The sequence below is a fragment of the Leptodactylus fuscus genome, chromosome 3, assembly GCF_031893055.1.
Source record: "Leptodactylus fuscus isolate aLepFus1 chromosome 3, aLepFus1.hap2, whole genome shotgun sequence".
Taxonomy (NCBI): domain Eukaryota; kingdom Metazoa; phylum Chordata; class Amphibia; order Anura; family Leptodactylidae; genus Leptodactylus; species Leptodactylus fuscus.
Window position 1 is genome coordinate 72,362,970 of NC_134267.1, and position 23,024 is coordinate 72,385,993.

The following is a 23,024-nucleotide window of genomic DNA, read 5'->3' on the forward strand; positions in this document are numbered from 1 at the left end:
TGTCTGTGATCTGTACACTCGGAGGTGGAGGGTTATTGATTACTCCAACAGATGAATATAATTTATTCAAGTCCAAACTCTTGGAAAGTGTTTCATGCACTTGAGCTATAAAGTTCACATCTGCAAATACTTTTTTCCCTAAGGCACCTCAAAAGAAATTAAGGGGAATGCATTAATGCTTGTTCAAACGTCTCCCAGATGGCAAGGGGAATGCTCAAGGCGATAGTTACACACACTCTGGTCCTCCTGAAGGCAAATGTTTAAAATTTGTTCAGGTGAAAGCTTTTGCTGTATGTTGACCTTAGGCACCGAGAGAAGGAAGAATAAATGGGTACATGAAATCACAGCCAAGTGCAATGAACAGATTTTGTTTTGACATTCTTATTTTAGCTTGATTATTCTCACAACAGAAAAACAAATCTTTTTTGTGATTATTTGACAGACTGTGCCCAGAGGCTTGGATGAATTTGTCAGTTATTGGAAAGCTGATCTGTTACTATTTCTAAAGCAAATCAAACAAACGCTGCAGGAAATGTAAGAGAAATACGTCCTGAGCTCAGTAACTCAGTGGTGGAGAAGCTGTCATAAAAAACAGAAAAACAAAGATATTGTTTTGCTTAGCACAATAATTACAAAATATGCAAAATAACAAACAAACATGAGACAACTTAAAAAGGCCAAATATGGCATTCGACGTAAGAAAAAACAGCTTAAGTATATAATGTGCTAGAGAAATCAAATAATACATGAACGTTCACCTATCAAGCCATCTACTGCACCTACATGTACATTCAAAATTAGAAAAAAGAATGAAGAGAATGCAAAACTTGTACATCTATAATAGCTACAGAGAGTAAGGCACATACATTGTATGCGTAAATTTCCACAAGTTCATTATGTTTCACAGATTCAAAAGTCTGCTTAAATATCACAATTCTACAAAGTGAATTTACATTTAAAGTACAAAGTGCAAATACTATTTGAATTACTGCCTACATGGCGATGAGCATGAGCCTCTCAAATAAGATTCTTGATTGTTTCAAAGCGTCTTCATCCTTGTTTCCTGGAGATCTGTAGGAAAGAGGAAGAACAGTCATATATTTACACACTGAAACATTAGATTTTTTGTCATATTTTTTTGTCAGTTTGCTTCAGCTTTTCAACCAAATATTTGGGTGCAGTCCTATATTTAGGATCTAAAGATGAAACTTTGAGATTTTGCTGTGTAAGTAAATTGCTCCGTTTTTACAGTCCCTGCTAGCGAATCCCATACACACAATGCAAGAAAATTCTAATAGCGGATAGGCTGTGATTTCCAAAACCGTTGCGTTTTTGGAAATTGCAGCATGTCAATTATACCTATGAAAACAGTGGCCATTTCTGTGGGTGTAATTGAAGCAGAAAAAGAAAAACTTTGCACACTTTCTCTGAATAGCACTGCAGGAAAAATCGTGATGCATTTCCACTGTGGTTTTCCGACAGCACTTTTTCGCTGTGGCGTGCTATGTGGAACTTTAGCCTTAAACAGGGCTGTCAACTACACTTTTCATCTGATACACGTTTACATTTTTTTAATATAACAACAGGAAGATTCAGATGTAAACAAATACAGAACATGCCAGGATCCCCCAGAGACCTCAGCTATCACTCATAACATTGCAGAAGGCGTTTGGAGTCACTTATTAACCCATTAATAGCAATAACAGACCTTTTTAAAAAATTCATTTTGCCCCCGGAAATCCCTTTAATGTAGACAAGCGCAAAGTTATACATTTTTGTTAAAGGGGTTGTTCAGGCTAAACTTTTAAAGTTTAAATCTGCTAAAGGAAGTAAAAAAAAAAAGAAAAAGGATACTCATCTGTCCCCATTGCTCCGTCCCACTACCAGAAGATGCCGTGGGAGCAGATGAACCAGGAGGCAAGGGAGGATACCAGAGCAATGGGGACAGGTGAATATGCCTTTTTTTTTACTGCCTCTAGCAGCTAAAGGGATGTCCATTTTTGCCTGGACAACCCCTTTGAAGAAATAAAATGCATGATTATGTACTTTATAAAAAATTTACGTGTAAGGGCTCGTTCACATTTGCGCCCAGGGTCTCCATTACGCAGGTTTCCGTTTCCTGCTCAAAACTGGACAGGAAATGGAAACCTGCAGGCATTTTTCAAACCCATTCAAATGAATGGGTTTGAAAAGTGTCCGGCCATGAGCGCTGGTGAGCGTTTTGTGCTCTCCGCGGCGAAACCGTTTATTTTTTAACCGGACACAAAGTCGGAGATGCAGGACTTTGTGTCCAGTTAAAAAAACCTGGTTTTGCCACGGAGAGCACAAAACGCTCACTGGCGCTCACGGCCAGACATGGTCTGACAGGTTTCCGTCTTCTGTCTGCAGAAGACGGAAACCTGAGAACAGAGAACGAGGTGCAGGTGTGAACCCAGCGATAGACTGTCACTGAGTGACTAAGGGATTTTTGTGGATAATAAACTTTCCTTTAGCAAATTTTAGCACCAGGCCGCAGCTGCCAATGTAAATAAAATTATGTTTTGTATCAAAAGAGGCAGAAATGCTCATGACAAAAACTGTTAGGGAGCCTTCACATGAAGTATACGCTTCGCTCATTCTGAACGTAAAACTCCCATTGACTTGAATGGGTGCGGGCATACGAGCGCTCCCTACTGAAATCAATGGGAGGCTTTTTTCCCCTATTGCTTTTAATGTGATACGAACATATCACATGGGGTTTTTTGGTCTGGAAACTGAGGCGGAGGCAGTCTCAGTTTCTGGACCAAAAAACAGGTAGCTGCAACTTGATGCCAGTGCAGTGTACCGGCATCAAGTCACGCACTCCGCTCCAGATTAGGCCCAATGAATGGGCCTAGTCGGGAGGAGGGAATGAGCATGTCGCTCCTTTTTTCCGCCTCAGATTCCGATCCATAAACCAGGTAGCCCCGACTGAAAGACGGTGCACTGCATCGGCATCCAGCTGCGCACTCTGTTCCAGATTAAGCCCAATGAATGGGCCTAGTCCGGAATAGGGAGTGTCTTCAGGCTGAATCGCAAGGCGACTTGGCCTGAAGAATGAGCACCTCGCTTCTTTTTTCCCAGGAGCCTGAAGAAGCGGCTCCTGGAAAAAAGACCTGAGCGGCTCCCATTGATTTCAATTATGGCCTCAAAACCCTGACCAAAAAACTCCATGTGAACTTACCCTTAGCCACTTTTAAATTGAGGCAGTTTTTAGGCTGTTCCCTACACAGTATTAGGTTTGAGAGAGTCTACTGGGTCGCTGACCATCTATGCTAGCAATCTAGCGTGGCAATACAGTAAGTCAACAATTTCTTTAGTCCTTTTCTTTTTAAGGTAGGAGCTTAAGCTTAAGATAAGATACTCCTTTAATAGTCCCACCATGGGGAAATTCAGTGGTTACAGCAGCATAGATAACACAATAATAATATAAAATAAAATACAAAATACAAATACAAAAAGCTAGAGGCATTACAATGACAGTAGGTACAGATAAAAAGATAATGGTAAAGAAGACAGTAGGAGGGATATCACAACTTAAGGATCTTTTAGTGGTTTGTATGGAGTGATCTATGCTTAGCTCAGTGTTGATGGTACAGCCTAACTGCAGCGGAGAAGGAAACTTCCGATAGCACTCCTTCTCACACTTATGGTGAAACAGTTGGTCACTGACAGTATTATCACAGTCTCATTCATGGGTTGGGAGTTATTCCCCAGCATGGAGCTCACCACGGACAGTATCCTTCTGTCACTCACCACCTCCACTGGGTTCAGGGGGCTCCCAAGGACAGAGCTGATCCTTCTAATCAGCTTGTCGAGTCTACTCATATCTGCCCAGCAGACCACTCCGAAGAAGATGGCTGATGCCACTACAGAGTTGAAAAAGGCCTTAACAAGTGCCCCCTGAACTCCAAAGGCCCTCAGCCTCCTAAGCAGGTAGATCCTGCTGTGGCCCTTTCTGCACAGTGCATCCTTGTGATTAGCCCATGATGAGCTCAATGCCCATCCCCTGGATGTCCACTGGTTTTGGAGCATATCTCTGCTTGCAAAAGTCCACCATTATCTCCTTGTAAAGACATCTCTAATCAATGATCTATGCGCTTCTCAGATCATGCTGGGTTGAACTTTCGGTGTGTCATTTTCTAAAAGTAGTCAGTTAAGGCCTTCTAAATAGACTGGCGAGCTTCATTTGAGCAGAGTAGGGTTTCCTTAAAGGGGTTGTCCAATCACAAGGATCCTATCTATACTGCTTGTTAATGTGGATGTAAGACTTTTCCTATATACACTGCTTCAGCAAAACTGCTTTGTTTGTCCACTATCTTAGTTTATTCAATTCATTGTCGACACAGCCCTTGACTTAGCTGCTCAAAAGTCAAGTTATGTATCTGCTGCTCTCAGGGGGGAGGGAGGAGGGGCTAAGTGCACGGGAGCGAGCCTGTATATCTAGCTATTCCTGTGTCTACACCATGTGACCTAGCTTCCTGCTATCAGATAGGGGAGAGAAGCTGCTTGCATTTCTGAACGTCTTCTGTTCTCCCAGTTATCAGGCTAGCTAATTCAATTGTGTTCATGATGGCAGAGACAGGCAGTCTCTGTATGTAACAAACACAGAATGGAGTTGCTCCTGCCTGTACTTCATAGTCCAATATTGTGCATATAGTGTTGTTTAAGGACCTGTGATGACATCACAGGCCCTTCAGCTGCCCCATTAGATCACGCTATGCGGTGGGCGGAGCTACATGCTAATTTGGGGGTGGAGCTAAATGGCAGGTTGCATGTGAAACCCCGCCCACCAAATGATGCAAGAAACCAGGAAGAAAGAAGATTTTACAGCAGTGAAAACTGGTGAGTATGCGACGTGGGAATACCCCTTTAAGTTTCCAGTTATAGCTTCTGGGGGCAATGAAGATATTTCTAAGTGTAGGGACTATTAACGCCAGCCGCAGGCAAGTCACAGTAGTTACTTTGCTATGATAGACCTAGGAGACTTTACAAACTCCTAGCTGGCACGTATACTGAACTGTTCTGTAATCTTGCCTTGTGAGAGTCAAACCAGTTAATGCAAGTAAGTGCGCAGTGCTGCCAGAAGGGGAATTTTCAGCCAAAAGAAGTTTTTGAAATGGTCAGTGCAACGTGCAGTGCGATCTACCATTATAGTAGACTACTTAACTTTACATCACTGTAGCATGATATATACAGCATGCTGCAGCAATATACATAAGTGTAGGTTACATTAGACATGCATCACTTTTCATCTTTATTATTTGTCATTAATTTTAAAAAAAGATAATACAGAAATATATATATATATATGTATATATATATATATATGTATATATATATATATATATATATATATATATATATATATATATACACACTCACCGGCCACTTTATTAGGTACACCTGTCCAACTGCTCGTTAACACTTAATTTCTAATCAGCCAATCACATGGCGGCAACTCAGTGCATTTAGGCATGTAGACATAGTCAAGACAATCTCCTGCAGTTCAAACCGAGCATCAGTATGGGGAAGAAAGGTGATTTGAGTGCCTTTGAACGTGGCATGGTTGTTGGTGCCAGAAGGGCTGGTCTGAGTATTTCAGAAACTGCTGATCTACTGGGATTTTCACGCACAACCATCTCTAGGGTTTACAGAGAATGGTCCAAAAAAGAAAAAACATCCAGTGAGCGGCAGTTCTGTGGGCGGAAATGCGTTGTTGATGCCAGAGGTCAGAGGAGAATGGCCAGACTGGTTCGAGCTGATAGAAAGGCAACAGTGACTCAAATAGCCACCCGTTACAACCAAGGTAGCCAGAAGAGCATCTCTGAACGCACAGTACGTCGAACTTTGAGGCAGATGGGCTACAGCAGCAGAAGACCACACCGGGTGCCACTCCTTTCAGCTAAGAACAGGAAACTGAGGCTATAATTTGCACAAGCTCATCGAAATTGGACAATTGAAGATTGGAAAAACGTTGCCTGGTCTGATGAGTCTCGATTTCTGCTGCGACATTCGGATGGTAGGGTCAGAATTTGGCGTCAACAACATGAAAGCATGGATCCATCCTGCCTTGTATCAACGGTTCAGGCTGGTGGTGGTGGTGTCATGGTGTGGGGAATATTTTCTTGGCACTCTTTGGGCCCCTTGGTACCAATTGAGCATCGTTGCAACGCCAAAGCCTACCTGAGTATTGTTGCTGACCATGTCCATCCCTTTATGACCACAATGTACCCAACATCTGATGGCTACTTTCAGCAGGATAATGCAATGCCATGTCATAAAGCTGGAATCATCTCAGACTGGTTTCTTGAACATGACAATGAGTTCACTGTACTCCAATGGCCTCCACAGTCACCAGATCTCAATCCAATAGAGCATCTTTGGGATGTAGTGGAACGGGAGATTCGCATCATGGATGTGCAGCCGACAAATCTGCGGCAACTGTGTGATGCCATCATGTCAATATGGACCAAAATCTCTGAGGAATGCTTCCAGCACCTTGTTGAATCTATGCCACGAAGAATTGAGGCAGTTCTGAAGGCAAAAGGGGGTCCAACCCGTTACTAGCATGGTGTACCTAATAAAGTGGCCGGTGAGTGTATATATATACATACATATATACACACACACACACACACACTTTCGTATAGAAAAGGGTGCACATCCACAAATCCATGTCAGGGATCTATCTGCAGTAAAGTCCAAAAAAATGGCAGCACTCCACAAGTTAACAAAAGAAAGGAATTGAAACTTTATTCTCCATCTGTGCAATGTTTCAAGCTTGAAAAAGGCTTTATGGAAGAGCTGAAACATTGCACAGATGGTAAATTTAAAGCAGCATGGTAACCTTAAAGCAATAGTAGCTAAACTGAGATCCCTGACACCATGACTCAGACATTTATGATTTACCCTACATCCATACAATTTTGTAGCACCTTTGCCTTTGGGCTTCTGTCTGAACATGTATGCTTTATTACTTCTTTAAAAAAAAAGCAGAAAAAAGAAAGAAAAGCTAGAATGAGGTAGTAGTCTATGATGTTCCATACAACGGTTTCCAGTTAAAAAATGGGAAAAAAAAGTGTTCCACAATTTAAAGGGGCTCTATCACTAGGAAAAGTCATTTTTAACTAATCACACCTTTGCATAACCCTTAGAAAGTCTATTTCACACCTACCTTTTGTATGTAGATTGCCTCAGTGGTTTCTGAATAAGTCCGTTTATATTCATATGCTAATTAGACTAGTGCACGATAGATGGTGCACACCTCTCTCTGCTGTTTTCTATGGGAGACTGCTCCTACTGCTGATGATGACCCAGCTTCCTGTTTGCTTCACACACATATAAGATAATGGGAGAGAGGAGGCTGCTGGGAACTTCCTGAGCTGGCTGGAGGCTCATTAGCATGTGAATAAAAACGGACTTATTCAGACACCACTGAGGCAATCTACAGTACATACAAAAGGTAAGTGTAGAATAGCATTTCTACAGCCTATGCAAGCATGTGATTAGATAAAAATGACTTTTCCCAGTGATAGAGCCCCAGCACCTGAGATGAAGAAAAAAATATTTAGAAATATGAGCATCTTCATTTTAGTGTATCTCATTTGGGAAAGGTGCCTATTAAATTGCCCAAATGACTCTCAAAATCTGCTAACACAAAAATAATTGTGGTAACTGTGGGCGAATGAACTTTTAATTCCTTTTTTTAACTTGTGGAGTACTGCCATTTTTTTGGACTTAAAGTATATGACTGTATTCACATATTTTGTGGCATTATTTTTTCGTGATTACAGTATGGCAAAATCAGAGTGGTCAAGAACATCCCCGTACAGGGAAAAGACTTTATAGTTCAGATTGAAGCCAATCAGAAAGATGCATATCCATTTGGCATACTATCACTTGGTCATGGGAAATGTAGAAAAACATAGCTTAAGGCCAGGGCCCCACGAGGTGTAAACATAAAAAATGTGGGGTTTTACAGTCCCTGCATGGTGAATGGAATTCTAGAGTATCCCATCCACACACTGCAGAAAAATACGCTCAGCAGGCATGCTGCCATTCCCAAAAATGTTGTGGATTTGGAAATTGCAGATATTTCAATTATACCTATGGAAATGTCAGGGTTTTCCATATAGGTATACTAGAAGCAGAAAGCATTGGTACGTATTTCATTGAGTTTTTGCTGTGTTTCTCTGCACTTTTTCTTCCCCAATTAAATATATATGGAAAATGAGATTCTGCAGTTAGAGTTAACATGGTGAGTTTTCACAGCTTTATTTCGACAAGGTGTGGATGACATTAATCAGAACCTCATTCACCTTGTTGGTACTGTAAATTGCAGTATTTGTTTCCAGCGTCGGACCTTAGCCTTAAAGGGGCTGTCCCATCACAAGGATTCTATTTATACTGCTTGATAATGTGGATGTAAGACTTTTCCTAAATACACTGCTTCAGCAAAACTGCTTTGTTTGTCCACTATCTTACTTTATTCAATTCATTGTTGACACAGCCCTTGACTTATCTGCTCAAAAGTCAAGTGATGTATCTGCCTGCTCTCAGGGGAGAGGTAGGAGGGGCTAAGTGCATGGGAGCGAGCCTGTGTTTCTAGCTATTCCTGTGTCTACACCACGTGACCTAGGTCCTGCACTCAGATAGAGGAGGGAAGCTGCTTTCATTTCTGAACTCGTCTTCTGTTCTCCCAGTTATCAGGCTAACTAATTCAATTGTGTTCATTATGGCAGAGACAGGCAGTCTCTGTATGTAACACAGAATGGAGTTGCTCCTGCCTGTACTTCATAGTCCAATATTGTGCATATAGTGTTGTTTAAGGACCTGTGATGATATCACAGGCCCTTCAGCCGCCCCATAGGATCACGCTATGCGGTGGGCGGAGCTACACGATAATATGGGGCGGAGTTAAATGGCAGGTTGCATGTGAAACCCCACCCACCAAATGATGCAAGAAACCAGGAAGAATGAAGATTTTACAGCAGTGAAGACTGGTGAGTATGCAACGTGGGAATACCCCTTTAACAGTACAAATATAAAATAAAAGGGTGTTTCCAGGTGTTATAGTAGAGTCCCTGGAGCAGATATCAGAAAATAGCAAGATATGGCTGATCACAGAGAGTAGTAGAACTAGCTGTTTAAATTCTATACAGTGCCGACCTTTTGTAACATTAGGCTCTCATATAGCTCTGTGAATGGAAGAGTAAAAATCAAAAAACAACTTCCACATCTTAGTCACTACCCTGGGGCTGTAGGGAATCCACACGTACAATTTTACATTGTCCTCCAGATGAAGGCTAATGAGGAACTGGGTCTGAGTTGTGGTGGTCCTGGACTTGAGGAGGAGGACTTTGGATGTAGAATTAATATTGATAATTCACAGCTAGAACATTTGTGTGAAGGTGATGAGGACGACAACCACGCTAACTAAGGGAGCCTTCACACGGAGTAAACGTTTGCTCATTTTGGCAAAATACACATGTAAAAATTTCACGTGTAAAAATAAGACTCCCATTGACTTCAATGATATTTCACATGTGTATTTTACACGTGCCAAAATGAGCTAGCGTTTACTCCGTGTGAAGGCTCCCTTAGACCAACTATGGCAAGCCCCTGAAGCTCCTTCATTACTTGCAGAGTGACAAGTATATTGCTAAAACCAAGCAAAGGGATGACTACAGGTTTGCCACACTTTTTGACCTCGTTATAAAGCCAACAGGGAAGCAAAATTGGTGAATTATCAGAATATGAACTGTACCCATTCTTGGCTAGCTGAAAAAGAGAATTAAAAGGGTTGTCTGTGCAAAAGTTTTAATTTTTAAATAGGCTTACTCACCTGTCCCTGGTGCTCCGGAGCCTCCCAGTGTGGTCCTGCTACATGATCCGTTCTTGTCTTCCGGTAGAAGTCTCCACTGCACATGATTACTGAGGCCAATCAGCAAATTCAGCAAAAGGGGCTTAGGATGTCATAGCAATAGCAATGAATATCACTTCAAGAATAGAGATGAGCGAACAGTGTTCTATCGAACACATGTTCGATCGGATATCAGGGTGTTCGCCATGTTCGAATCGAATCGAACACCACGTGGTAAAGTGCGCCAAAATTCGATTCCCCTCCCACCTTCCCTGGCGCCTTTTTTGCACCAATAACAGCGCAGGGGAGGTGGGACAGGAACTACGACACCGGGGGCATTGAAAAAAATTGGAAAAAGTCATTGGCTGCCGAAATCAGGTGACCTCCATTTTAGACGAATAGTGGATTTCAAATCCGGGTCATATGAGAATGTGAACTTTGTGACTATGAGACAGGGATAGCTGTACAGGCAGGGATAGCTAGGGATAACCTTTATTTAGGGGGGAATGTTATTAAAAATAACTTTTTGGGGCTCTATCGGGTGTGTAATTGTGATTTTTGTGAGATAAACTTTTTCCCATAGGGATGCATTGGCCAGCGCTGATTGGCCGAATTCCGTACTCTGGCCAATCAGTGCTGGCCAATGCATTCTATTAGCTTGATGAAGCAGAGTGTGCACAAGGGTTCAAGCGCACCCTCGGCTCTGATGTAGCAGAGCCGAGGCTGCACAAGGGTTCAAGCGCACCCTCGGCTCTGATGTAGGAGAGCCGAGGGTGCACTTGAACCCTTGTGCACCCTCAGCTCTGCTACATCAGAGCCGAGGGTGCGCTTGAACCCTTGTGCACACTCTGCTTCATCAAGCTAATAGAATGCATTGGCCAGCGCTGATTGGCCAATGTATTCTATTAGCCTGATGAAGTAGAGCTGAATGTGTGTGCTAAGCACACACATTCAGCTCTACTTCATCGGGCTAATAGAATGCATTGGCCAGCGCTGATTGGCCAGAGTACGGAACTCGACCAATCAGCGCTGGCTCTGCTGGAGGAGGCGGAGTCTAAGATCGCTCCACACCAGTCTCCATTCAGGTCCGACCTTAGACTCCGCCTCCTCCGGCAGAGCCAGCGCTGATTGGCCGAAGGCTGGCCAATGCATTCCTATGCGAATGCAGACTTAGCAGTGCTGAGTCAGTTTTGCTCAACTACACATCTGATGCACACTCGGCACTGCTACATCAGATGTAGCAATCTGATGTAGCAGAGCCGAGGGTGCACTAGAACCCCTGTGCAAACTCAGTTCACGCTAATAGAATGCATTGGCCAGCGCTGATTGGCCAATGCATTCTATTAGCCCGATGAAGTAGAGCTGAATGTGTGTGCTAAGCACACACATTCAGCACTGCTTCATCACGCCAATACAATGCATTAGCCAGTGCTGATTGGCCAGAGTACGGAATTCGGCCAATCAGCGCTGGCTCTGCTGGAGGAGGCGGAGTCTAAGGTCGGACCTGAATGGAGACTGGTGTGGAGCGATCTTAGACTCCGCCTCCTCCAGCAGAGCCAGCGCTGATTGGTCGAGTTCCGTACTCTGGCCAATCAGCGCTGGCCAATGCATTCTATTAGCCCGATGAAGTAGAGCTGAATGTGTGTGCTTAGCACACACATTCAGCTCTACTTCATCAGGCTAATAGAATACATTGGCCAATCAGCGCTGGCCAATGCATTCTATTAGCTTGATGAAGCAGAGTGTGCACAAGGGTTCAAGCGCACCCTCGGCTCTGATGTAGCAGAGCTGAGGGTGCACAAGGGTTCAAGTGCACCCTCGGCTCTCCTACATCAGAGCCGAGGGTGCGCTTGAACCCTTGTGCAGCCTCAGCTCTGCTACATCAGAGCCGAGGGTGCGCTTGAACCCTTGTGCACACTCTGCTTCATCAAGCTAATAGAATGCATTGGCCAGCGCTGATTGGCCAGAGTACGGAATTCGGCCAATCAGCGCTGGCTCTGCTGGAGGAGGCGGAGTCTAAGATCGCTCCACACCAGTCTCCATTCAGGTCCGACCTTAGACTCCGCCTCCTCCAGCAGAGCCAGCGCTGATTGGCCGAATTCCGTACTCTGGCCAATCAGCACTGGCTAATGCATTGTATTGGCGTGATGAAGCAGTGCTGAATGAGTGTGCTTAGCACACACATTCAGCTCTACTTCATCGGGCTAATAGAATGCATTGGCCAATCAGCGCTGGCCAATGCATTCTATTAGCGTGAACTGAGTTTGCACAGGGGTTCTAGTGCACCCTCGGCTCTGCTACATCAGATTGCTACATCTGATGTAGCAGTGCCGAGTGTGCATCAGATGTGTAGTTGAGCAAAACTGACTCAGCACTGCTAAGTCTGCATTCGCATAGGAATGCATTGGCCAGCCTTCGGCCAATCAGCGCTGGCTCTGCCGGAGGAGGCGGAGTCTAAGGTCGGACCTGAATGGAGACTGGTGTGGAGCTATCTTAGACTCCGCCTCCTCCAGCAGAGCCAGCGCTGATTGGTCGAGTTCCGTACTCTGGCCAATCAGCACTGGCCAATGCATTTCTATGGGGAAAAGTTAGCTTGCGAAAATCGCAAACTGACAGGGATTTCCATGAAATAAAGTGACTTTTATGCCCCCAGACATGCTTCCCCTGCTGTCCCAGTGTCATTCCAGGGTGTTGGTATCATTTCCTGGGGTGTCATAGTGGACTTGGTGACCCTCCAGACACGAATTTGGGTTTCCCCCTTAACGAGTTTATGTTCCCCATAGACTATAATGGGGTTCGAAACCCATTCGAACACTCGAACAGTGAGCGGCTGTTCGAATCGAATTTCGAACCTCGAACATTTTAGTGTTCGCTCATCTCTATTCAAGAACACAGCTGAGCAACAGGACTAGACCACACTGGGAGAACACTGGAGCACCAGGGACAGGTGAGTATGATTTTTTTATTATATATTTTCGCCTCTCCTGGCCTATTTAAAAAATAACATTTTTGCCCTGACAACCTCTTTAAGAACAAGCAATTACATACCAAGACTAAGCTCTTATTTTTCTGAGTGAAAACCAAGGACATCAGTGAGCTGAATGAAGCAAGTAGTAAAAATGAAACTTGAAGCCAAGGCTCAGCCACTTATAGAGGTTCACTAAAAGAGAAAACTTTTCAGCAAAACTAGCTTTTCAATGAGAATGCCAATATATATTGTGAGTGCAATGATCAGTAGAAAGTCTTTACACTGAATTTTTTACACTGATTCCTGGAACGAGAATGCTGCTGCTACGTGGATAAAACAGGAAGGGGTATACCAGAAAGTACAGAAACAAATCTCTGGGAGAAGGAGGGCTCCTACCATAGAGTTCCTTTCACCTAGTTTTTTTTTTTTTATCCAAATATGAGCTTGTATCAACTTGTTGGTCAGTGAAAGGTTGTGACAATACTAGCTGTTGACAATCCTCCAATATATCCTTATAATACAATATGGTGATACATTTATAACTAGAGATGAGTGAATACCATTCGATCAAGTAGGTATTCGATCGAATATATCGACATATTCGATTCCGATTGAATATCACGCGGTAAATGCAGTAAAAATTCATATCCCCTCCCACCTTCCCTGGCGCTTTTTTTGCACCAATAACTGTGCAAGAAAGGTGGGACAGGAAGCAGGAAAACATAGGCATTGAAAAAAAATAGGAAAAGGTCATTGGCTGGCTAAATCAGGTGACCTCAGATGTATAGTGGCAGCCATGTTCATGTCATTTGCGGCTTGGTGATAGATAGGGAGAGACAATGCTGAGGGCTAGAGAGGGATTAGCTTATGCTAGGCAGGCAAGAAACATTGGCTACACTGCTTGATGAGTGTATTTACACCTCCAGTATATACACTCATCCTGCAGCGAATTTCAACAAAAGCCCTTTTTAGGGCTCCAATTCCCTACCACTGGTATACAATACATATGTGTCCCATAGGAGTGAGAAGCTAGCAGTTGTCCTTGCATCCGCAACATACGGTAGTAGATAAACACCATATCTATCTACCCTCCGTGTATACTTCAAACAAACTGATGTATACAAGTGTTTTTGTTCACTCACATTGTATCTGTGCCACTGTGTGAGAAGAAAGCTGTATACTGTCATCCAATATATATATATACGGCAATACATAAGCTCAATATATCTACCCTCTGTGTATAGTTCAATCAAAAACACTTGAATACATCAATTTGTGAACTCACTCATAACTGTGAGAAGAAAGCTGTATGCTGTAAAAAAACAAATAAAATAAGATTTACGGAAAAAAAAGAAAGCTGTTATATGCTCAATATATCTACCCTCTGTGTATACAAAAAAATATACACTTGTATACATCAGTTTGTGAACTCACTCATTCCTGTATACTGTCATCCGGTATATATGGCGTTTATCTACTACCTAATATCTGATGGTGCAAGTCTGAAATCACACCAAGGGGAAAACATTTTAAAACTGCTGGTGAAAGGCTCACATCACACCAAGGGGCAAAAATTTTAAAACTGCTGGTGCAAGTCTGAACTCACACCAATGGGCACAATTGAAAAAATGCTGGTGCAAGTCTGAACTCACACCAAAGGGGAAACATTTAAAAACTGCTGGTGCATGGCTCACATCACACATTTAGGGGCACAAAATTTAAAGACTGCTGGTGCAATGCTTACATCACACCAAGGGACAAAATTTTAAAAACTGCTGGTGCAAGTCTGAACTCACACCTAGGGGCAAAAATGTAAAAACTGCTGGTGAAAGACCCGCCCACATCACACCAATTGGCAAAAAATGTAAAAACTGCTAGTGAAAGGCTCACATCACACCAAGAGGCACAACATTTAAACACTGCTGGTGCAAGGCTCAACTCATACCAAGGACCTAAGGGCTCTGAGAAGAGAAGACTTACTATAAAACTCTCATAGTTGGGAATCTGTTCCTTTTGGGACAGAAATACTGATTTAGCAATTAAATCCACATTATGATTAAAAGACTTTATAACTGAGTCGTTCATGATGTTAAGGATGCTGCCCTCTATAGGGTGGTGTACAGAGTGCACTCTGTTCTCCTAATTCCATCCAGGAGAATAGATTTGCATATTTTCTACCCATAATCCCTAGCGGAGCAGGAATGACTTGTAAGTCTCCGTACTGCCTATGTAGGCACACTCTCCCTAATGTGGACGAGTGTCCCCATACCCCATAAAACTCTAGTCCTTAAAAATTCCAAAATTATCTTTGAAGAAAAACTTTTCTACATGCCATTCTTCAGCAACTCTCAAATAATCAAATACAGATCTATCGATATTCTAACTCTAATCTATTCATATTCTATTGATAATCTAACATACTATTAGAAAACATAACTACAGTAAATCGTTGAACAGTTTTCATTTTTCAAAAGTTGTGACAAGATAGGAAACAGAAATCAAACTTGAACTCAAAAGAAAACATACACACGCAGGTTCAATTATGATGATACAAGTAGAAGAGTCGCTCAGCAAGTGACAGATGTGACTCTTTGTGTACACTCTGTCCCACCAAAAAGGCTAACTTTAAGGGCCACAGGTCTAACTTCACACCCAATATGTGTAGGGTGCAGAGGGATCGGAGAGGACAGGGCTGTGGTTGGCCAGGTACTCACGCAACATGCGCCTATACTTTTCACTTCTGGTGACACTAGGCCCCTCAGTAGTGTTAGTTTTGCGAGGGGGTGCCATTAACGTGTCCCACACCTTGGAGAGTGTGCCTCTGGTGGGTGTGGACCGGATGGCAGTTGATAGCCTCTTGGAAAAACTCTCTTCTCTGGCGCCAGTGAAGGTTGATGCAAACATTTCCATCATATTTGCACCAGTTGCTAGTGGCAATACATTTATGCGATTGGTCCTCCCCTCTACCGAAATGAAAGATGAGATGTTACTTTTATACCGGGGGTGCAAGCATTGCAAAAATTCAGTATTCGTTCATCTCCATGATGTGTACAATGCGTTTATCACTTGAAAAGTAGCCCAACATGAAGTCAGTTATGTGTGCCAGAGTGTTACTTAGCATGATTTTGCTGCCCCCACCAGAAGGGTCACTCTCAATTTCCTCCTCCCCTTCGCCCCATCCGCGCTGAAGCAATGGGACGCACTGCACTTCCCCACTAGCCTCACGTGTGTGAGTGACATCATTTGCCACTTCATCCTCCTCCTCTTCCTCCATCACTCAACACTGATAAGCTAACAGGAGTGCACTCTGAGTATCTAGCTGTGATGGGTCTGCTTATCCCGGACTCCTCAGCGTGCAATGTGTTATCCCTAATTGCGAGGAGGGATTCTCGCATCACACAGAGGAGCGGAATTGTTACGCTCACTAATGCGTTGTCATAGCTGACCCTCTTGGTGGAATCCTCAAAGACGCGTAGTATCTCACATAAGTCTGCCATCCATGGGCACTCATGGGTGAGAAACTGAGGGAGCTCACTTTGATGAACCCTTGGGTTTTGGAGATGGAACTCCATTAAAGGTCTCTTTTGCTCACACACCCTGCTCTACATATGGTATCTAGTGTTTCAGCGTGTGCTGACCTCGCACAACAGCCGGTGCTTCAGGCAGATGTAGGCGTAGCTGGAGGGTTTTCAGGCTAGCAGAGGCTACTGTAGACTTACGGAAGTGGCCACACTTTCATCAGTAGATCGTGAACATAGGTGTAAGTTTTTAAAAAAGTTGGCACCACCAAGTTGAAAACGTGGGCCAGGCGTGGACTGTGTTTGAGTCTGGCAAACTCCAAAGCCAATACCAGGTTCTGGCCATTATCACAAACAAACAAGCCTGGTCCCAGGTGCATCAGCGAAAACCACATTGCAGTCTCCTCTAGGATGGCATCCCTCACCTCGGGGGCAGTGTGTTTTCTGTCAGCCAAGCTGATGAGCTTCAGCATGATCTGCTGACGTCAACACGCACCAGTGCTGCAGCATTTCCAGCTCACAGCTGGGGACGATGTTGCAGCGGAGGAGTAGGCTTTCTGAGAACCCCTGGCGTGAATTTTGGGCTGGGAGAGGAGATAGGCCTTCCCAGTTTGCGAGCCGGGCCCAGCCTCCACTACATTCACCCAGTGTGCTGTGAGTGAGATGCAGCGTCCCTGACCGCATGCGCTTGTCCAAGTGGACCTTACAGAAAATCGTGGAACACAGGGCCTCACTGATGTTATGGGACACAGTGGAAGAGTCACTGGCGGTAACGCCGGATGACGATTGTCCAGCGTTGGGCTCTCTCCCACTGAGCCCAGTGCTTGTCTTCCAAATGACGAGGCATGGCTGAGATGGTCAGGTTGCTTTTCTCAGAGCCCCTATTTAGTTTTGAGTTGCACAGTGTGCAAAACGCACTCAGTTTGTCCTCCGCGCATACGTTGAAAAATCTACACACCATCGAGGGAGGTGGCCAACATGGGCGAGTTTTGGAAGAGTGGCTAGTACAGGTGGGCCTTGCTGGCTCTGGTCTGGCTTCTCTGAAGCAGCTGTCCTGTGCCTCTGGACATGCCTCTGCCTCTAGCCACCTTTGTTGGTGCCTGCCTGCCTCCACATCTACACTGCTATCCCCGCTAGACATCACCCCTGTCCAGGTCGGGTCAGTGGCCTCGTCGTCCACCACCTCCTCTTCCAAATCCTTCATATGCTTCTCCTCCTGCGCACCGCACATAACTACAGCCTATCCTCATGGCAACTGTGTCTTGTCATCATCACTTAGGCAGAGAAATGCTGGTCGCAGGTCCACAACCACAAAATTGGCAGGAGATGGGGGATGCTGCAATGTTTGGGCATCAGGACAGAGAAATTCGTCTGTTAGCTCCTGGGATGTGGGAAGTGGTTGGCCAGAGTGAGAGACAGTTAGAGGACCCAAAAACATCTCCTGGGATGGGAGAAAGGATGGGATGACTGTGCTGGGAAGATTGGGCATGTTGGGAGGAAGGAGGGGCAAACTCTTAGGTAGAAGCACGACTTCAGGTATTGGCTGACTGGCTGGTGCAAATTCAGCTGGAAGCATTTTCCACTAGCCATTATAAAACCTGTTCCTGGTGCTCAGGCCTGGTCTGCATTGTACCCTGCTTAACATTGCCATCAAGCCGGGGATTGTGGATAAGCACAACGCTGGTTGCCCCTGACCAGTAGGCATTGGATCTGCAGTAGCTGGACTGCGGCCTGGGCCCCCAGCTGGATTTCCACCCCACCCCCCCGTCCTCTTACGCTAACCTTACGCATTTCAAGATGTATACAAGCATTGTGAATTGGAAGTATACAGGGTATATATATTGAGTGTATACATACTGTGGTGTATACTGTATGGCTAGTAGACTCTTTACTTCAGACCGTATGGGTCTGGTAAATTGGGCGCAAAAAATTATGTATACAAGCGTAGTGTATTGTAAGTATACACAGTATCTATTTTGAGCGTTTACCTCTTACGGTATATACTGGATATCAAGTAGACCCAATGCTTCAGACCCGTATGGGTCAGGTATATTGGGCGAACAAACCGATGTATACACAGTATCTATTTTGAGCATATGTGAAGTATGGTCTATACTGTATGGCAAGTAGACCTCTTGCTTGACACCTGTATGGGACAGGTATATTGGACGGATGCTCCAGTGTTTGGGCTTAAGGACACAGAAATTATTCTGGTAGCTCCTGGGAGGGGGAAAGGGTGGGATGAATCTGCTGGGAAGATTGTGCATGTTGGTAGGAAAGAGGGGCAGACTCTTGGGTATGAACACGACTGGAGGTAGTGGCTGACTGGCTGGTGGAAAAATTTGGGTTTCCCCTGAAATGAGCATTTAGCATATAGGGCCTGAAATCTGTATGTACATCAACTGCAAAACAACATATGTTTACCTGGAAGCTTTTACAGTATGTCAAAAAAACACTGGGTTATTCATCTGAAGAAATTTTTTTTACTGTATATACCCGAGTATAAACCGACCCGAATGTAAGCCGAGACCCCAAATTTTACCACAAAAACTGGGAAAACTTATTGACTTGAGTATAAGCCGGGGGGGGGGGGGGGGACACAACCATTGCAGATAAAAAGTCTGGTCATGTGCATTGCAGCTTAGTAACCCCATGGGGATCATAGTAATAGCAGTTAACCCCATCATGTCCCTCACATTAACCCCCTGTGTGCCTCACATAAGAGTTACTGATATGTGGGACATATGGAGGTAATAATTAGGTATCTTCATAAATAAGGTCCTTTATTAGTACCCTCATGTGTCTCACATATTAGTAACCCTTATATGGGGCACACAGGGGTTAATAGGAGGGACATAATGGGGTTAACTGTTATTAATGTGAGGCACATGGAGTTACTGAAACTAAATTAATAACCCCAAAAGCCTGAGATTAATAGGCAGAATAACTAAAGGAAGGTACCTGTGTGTGTCACTTTACTGTAGCTTCCTCTCCTCAGACATCTTCCATAAGACACAATGAATCCTGGCCACTCATCTGCAGGGTAGATGCTAAATCCTAGTGTGCTAAAGGACCTCTGATGACGTCATGACCATGTGATTGGACTCAGGTGTGGGCGAAGCTACTAGGATTTAGACTCATCCTTATCTCCAGATGTTATATACCAGTGGCTACAGGACCTTTGATGACATCACAGTCACGTGACTTCATGACAAGCCAATCACAGAGAAGAAGCACTAAAGGACCTCCCCCTTCCAGGTCCTTCCAGTTTTCTGTGCTCCATGGACCCTGACTCATGTATAAGCCGAGGAGAGCTTTTTCAGCATGAAAAATGTGCTGAAAAAGTGGGCTTATACTCGAGTATATACAGGTATGTAATTTATTTCACAAGCACTAATTCCATTAATATTTCCTTCCTATTTACATATTTTAAAGAGGTTATTTTATGGGTATATAGCATATAATGAGACCTCACAGAGGAGGGTATCTCTGGAAGAAACTAAAACAATGGATCATTCTGTTTATTTTACATAGTGGAAACTCAGAGAGGATAAATTTTAGACAGGACTAAACTCTGCTATCAATTACATTAGGTTTATGATATGGTCACTTCTGTGTCATATCTGTATATACTGTGAAGTTTTATAAATTTCATTATAATCATGTAGCCTCTGAAGGGTGGGAGTTTCTTTTAAATGAGATCTGTTTCAAGTCCCCTAGTAGGACAAGAAAAAAAATATAAAGGTTACAAAATTCAAAAGTACTAAAAGAAAATTAAAGGTTACCAGGCAGTGGAGAAAAATAAATTGAGACAAAGTATTTCTTATTCTCACCCTACTTAAGTTTCTTACTAGCTTACAACACACTTTGGCATTTTTGAACTTTGTCTGAAATATCAACATATCCAAAATATTGCATATGTTTTTCATTGGATTGTTTTGTCATTTGTTTCTTCTTTTAATATGAATTTAAGTTACATACAGACTGAATATATTCTTGTCTTGTGGTTTCTTTACAATGTTGTACAAATTGTAATTAGAACTCTAGGGGTGGAACTAAATTCTGGTTTCCTTTCAGCTATCTCCAAATTTTACTCTAACACAATACATATTTGTTATTTCCATGCCTGTAACAACCCATATAATAAAATGAAAATATTTAACCCACAAGAATGTTGTTAAAAAAAATTCCAGAAGTAATGATTTTTTGCCACTTCGCCTCACAAAATGTTATCAGAACGTCATAAGCGCCACATTAACAAGCACATCTTGTCCCAGGAAAAAAAGTCCTCATCCAGATCCACCAACAGAAAAATGAAAATGTTATGCCTTTTTGTTTAAAAGATCACAGTGCAAAAACAATTGATGTTTTTCCACAAATTCTAAGATAAAGCAGAGGTGTGGTAAATTATATTTGTTGCCTAATTTGGGCAGTAAGATTATTAGTCTGAAAAGCAGAATATTTCACATTTTGAAAACAATGAATTTTTGTAAACTTCCTATTTTTTCATAAATGCAAAAAAAATCAACCAAAGTGGATTTTCTGTCTCTATTATATCTATACAGAAAACACATTCTGTAGGTTCTGTAATTGTTATGATTTACAAAAACATGTTTTTAAAATTGCAGCATTACCTCTGCAGATTTTTTTCTGCAAGGTGTGTATTTTATCACGGGGCAACAGGAATGGATTAGGGTAGGAGGGGTGATGAGTGCAGCATGGTGTAATATTTTTTGTACTGAAACCAGAAGAATGCCTAAAAAGTTTTTTTCTCTCTCGTTTTTAAATTTTTTTTATTGAGAGAATAAAACAAAAGAAAAATATAGCTTTTCAAATATATAAACATTATAAAATGAGAACATAGGGAGGAGGACCCAAAATTGGAGCAAGTTAAATTAGCAAGGACAATCTGTGCATCTACGGGATATCCCGGGATACATCAAGAGCATTGGAAGGCATTTAACAATGAAGCAAGTATACAATAAACTACATAGTAGGTCCCTCAAATATGGGGAAATAGGGGAACAACAAAAACACCAAAAGGGGGAGGGGAAATCATAGCTCAGATTCATACCTTGATCAGTTGTACAGTAGGACCAAGACGGGGAGTAATCATAACCAGGGGCAGTGAGGCTACAAGTTTTTTTTTTTTCTCTGTTAGACTGGATTTCTGTGTTTATAATCCAACCTAATCCTGATAAGGGCAGGTTCACACCTGCGCCCGGTCTTCGCTTTCAGGTATCTGTCTTCTGCCCGAGAAACTGGACAGGAGATGGAAACTGGCTGAAACTACTGTTTCCACCAACTAATAGATCTGTCCCTGATATATCCATTGCAGTCTCAGGCCTTACTATAACTCCTAGGCAGTATGCCCGCTGCCTCGGGGTCATGTTTGACACAGACCTTTCCTTCACCCCACATATCGAATCACTCGCACGTTCATGTCACCTCCACCTCAAAAACATCTCCAGAATACGCCCTTTCCTTACCAGAGATACACTAAAGACACTTATTGTCTCTCTGATTCATTCTTGCCTTGACTACTGTAACTCCTTATTAATCGGTCTGCCCCTCACTAAACTCTCCCCTCTACAATCTATTCTGAATGCAGCGGCCAGGCTCATCTATCAGGCTAGACAATACAGCGATGCCTCGGGTCTGTGCCAGTCACTTCATTGGCTGCCTATTCATTATAGAATAAAATATAAAGTTATTACTCTCATCTACAAGACTCTCCATAATGCTGCACCTCCCTACATTTCCTCCCTCATCTCTGTCTACCGCCCAACCCATGTTCTCCGCTCACTCAATGACCTAACACTTACATCCTCTATTATCAGAACCTCCCACGCTCGTATACAAGACTTCTCCCGAGCTGCACCACCTCTCTGGAATGCTCTACCGTAGACAATAAGATTAACTCCCAATTTCTACAGCTTTAAGCGCAAACTAAAGACACATCTCTTCAGACAGGCCTATCACAATTCCTAATGTCAACCCTTCCGTACTACAATTAGAATCCCTAAATTTTAACCCTCCTCTGTCCCCGCTCCCACACTACCCCACTTGATATGGTGCCTTTTCAGCCTAACTTATCTGTTCAAGCTCCATCCACATGTTAAAGGTCACCACTAGTTACGGCTCATACAGTATTATTTGTGTAATGACAGTCACCTCTATTACAGAATTGTCTGAATACTGTATAAGCTATGCCGCCCCTGCTACCTCTTGTGTCACCCCTCTAACTCATAGATTGTAAGCTCTCTTGAGCAGGGCCCTCAGTCCCATTGTGTGAAATGAAGTTCTTTGTTATGTATCTGTATGTATCTGAACCCTACAAACTGTACAGTGCTGCGGAATATGTTGGCGCTATATAAATAAAATGTATTATTATTATTATTATAAACTGGCAGTCAGCTTTCAAACCCATTCATACGCCCGTGAGCGTCCTCTACCCTCCGCGGCAAAACCGTTTATATTTCAACTGGACACAAAGTCAGACATGCAGGCTGTTATGTCCGGTTAAAAAAAAAAGAGAAACTGCGGGAAAAATCGTGGCATTTTACAGTGCAAGCAAAGGGGATGGGATTCATGCGAATCCCTTGCCCACTTTGCGGAAAAAAACGCAGTGCGGACACGCTGTGATATTCAAAAC

General features: G+C 43.2%; 1 protein-coding gene across 1 annotated transcript in view; it reads right to left on the minus strand.

Annotated features, from left to right (window-relative positions):
• Nucleotides 1–714: 714 nt before the first annotated feature.
• The window catches only part of SMOC2 (SPARC related modular calcium binding 2), a 240,022-nt gene continuing 217,712 nt past the window's right edge, over nucleotides 715–23,024 (minus strand). The window contains exon 13 of the mRNA XM_075267794.1: nucleotides 715–1,071. Coding sequence (XP_075123895.1) covers nucleotides 1,051–1,071 — 21 coding nt within the window. The 3' untranslated portion in view covers nucleotides 715–1,050. The remainder of the gene's footprint in view (nucleotides 1,072–23,024) is intronic.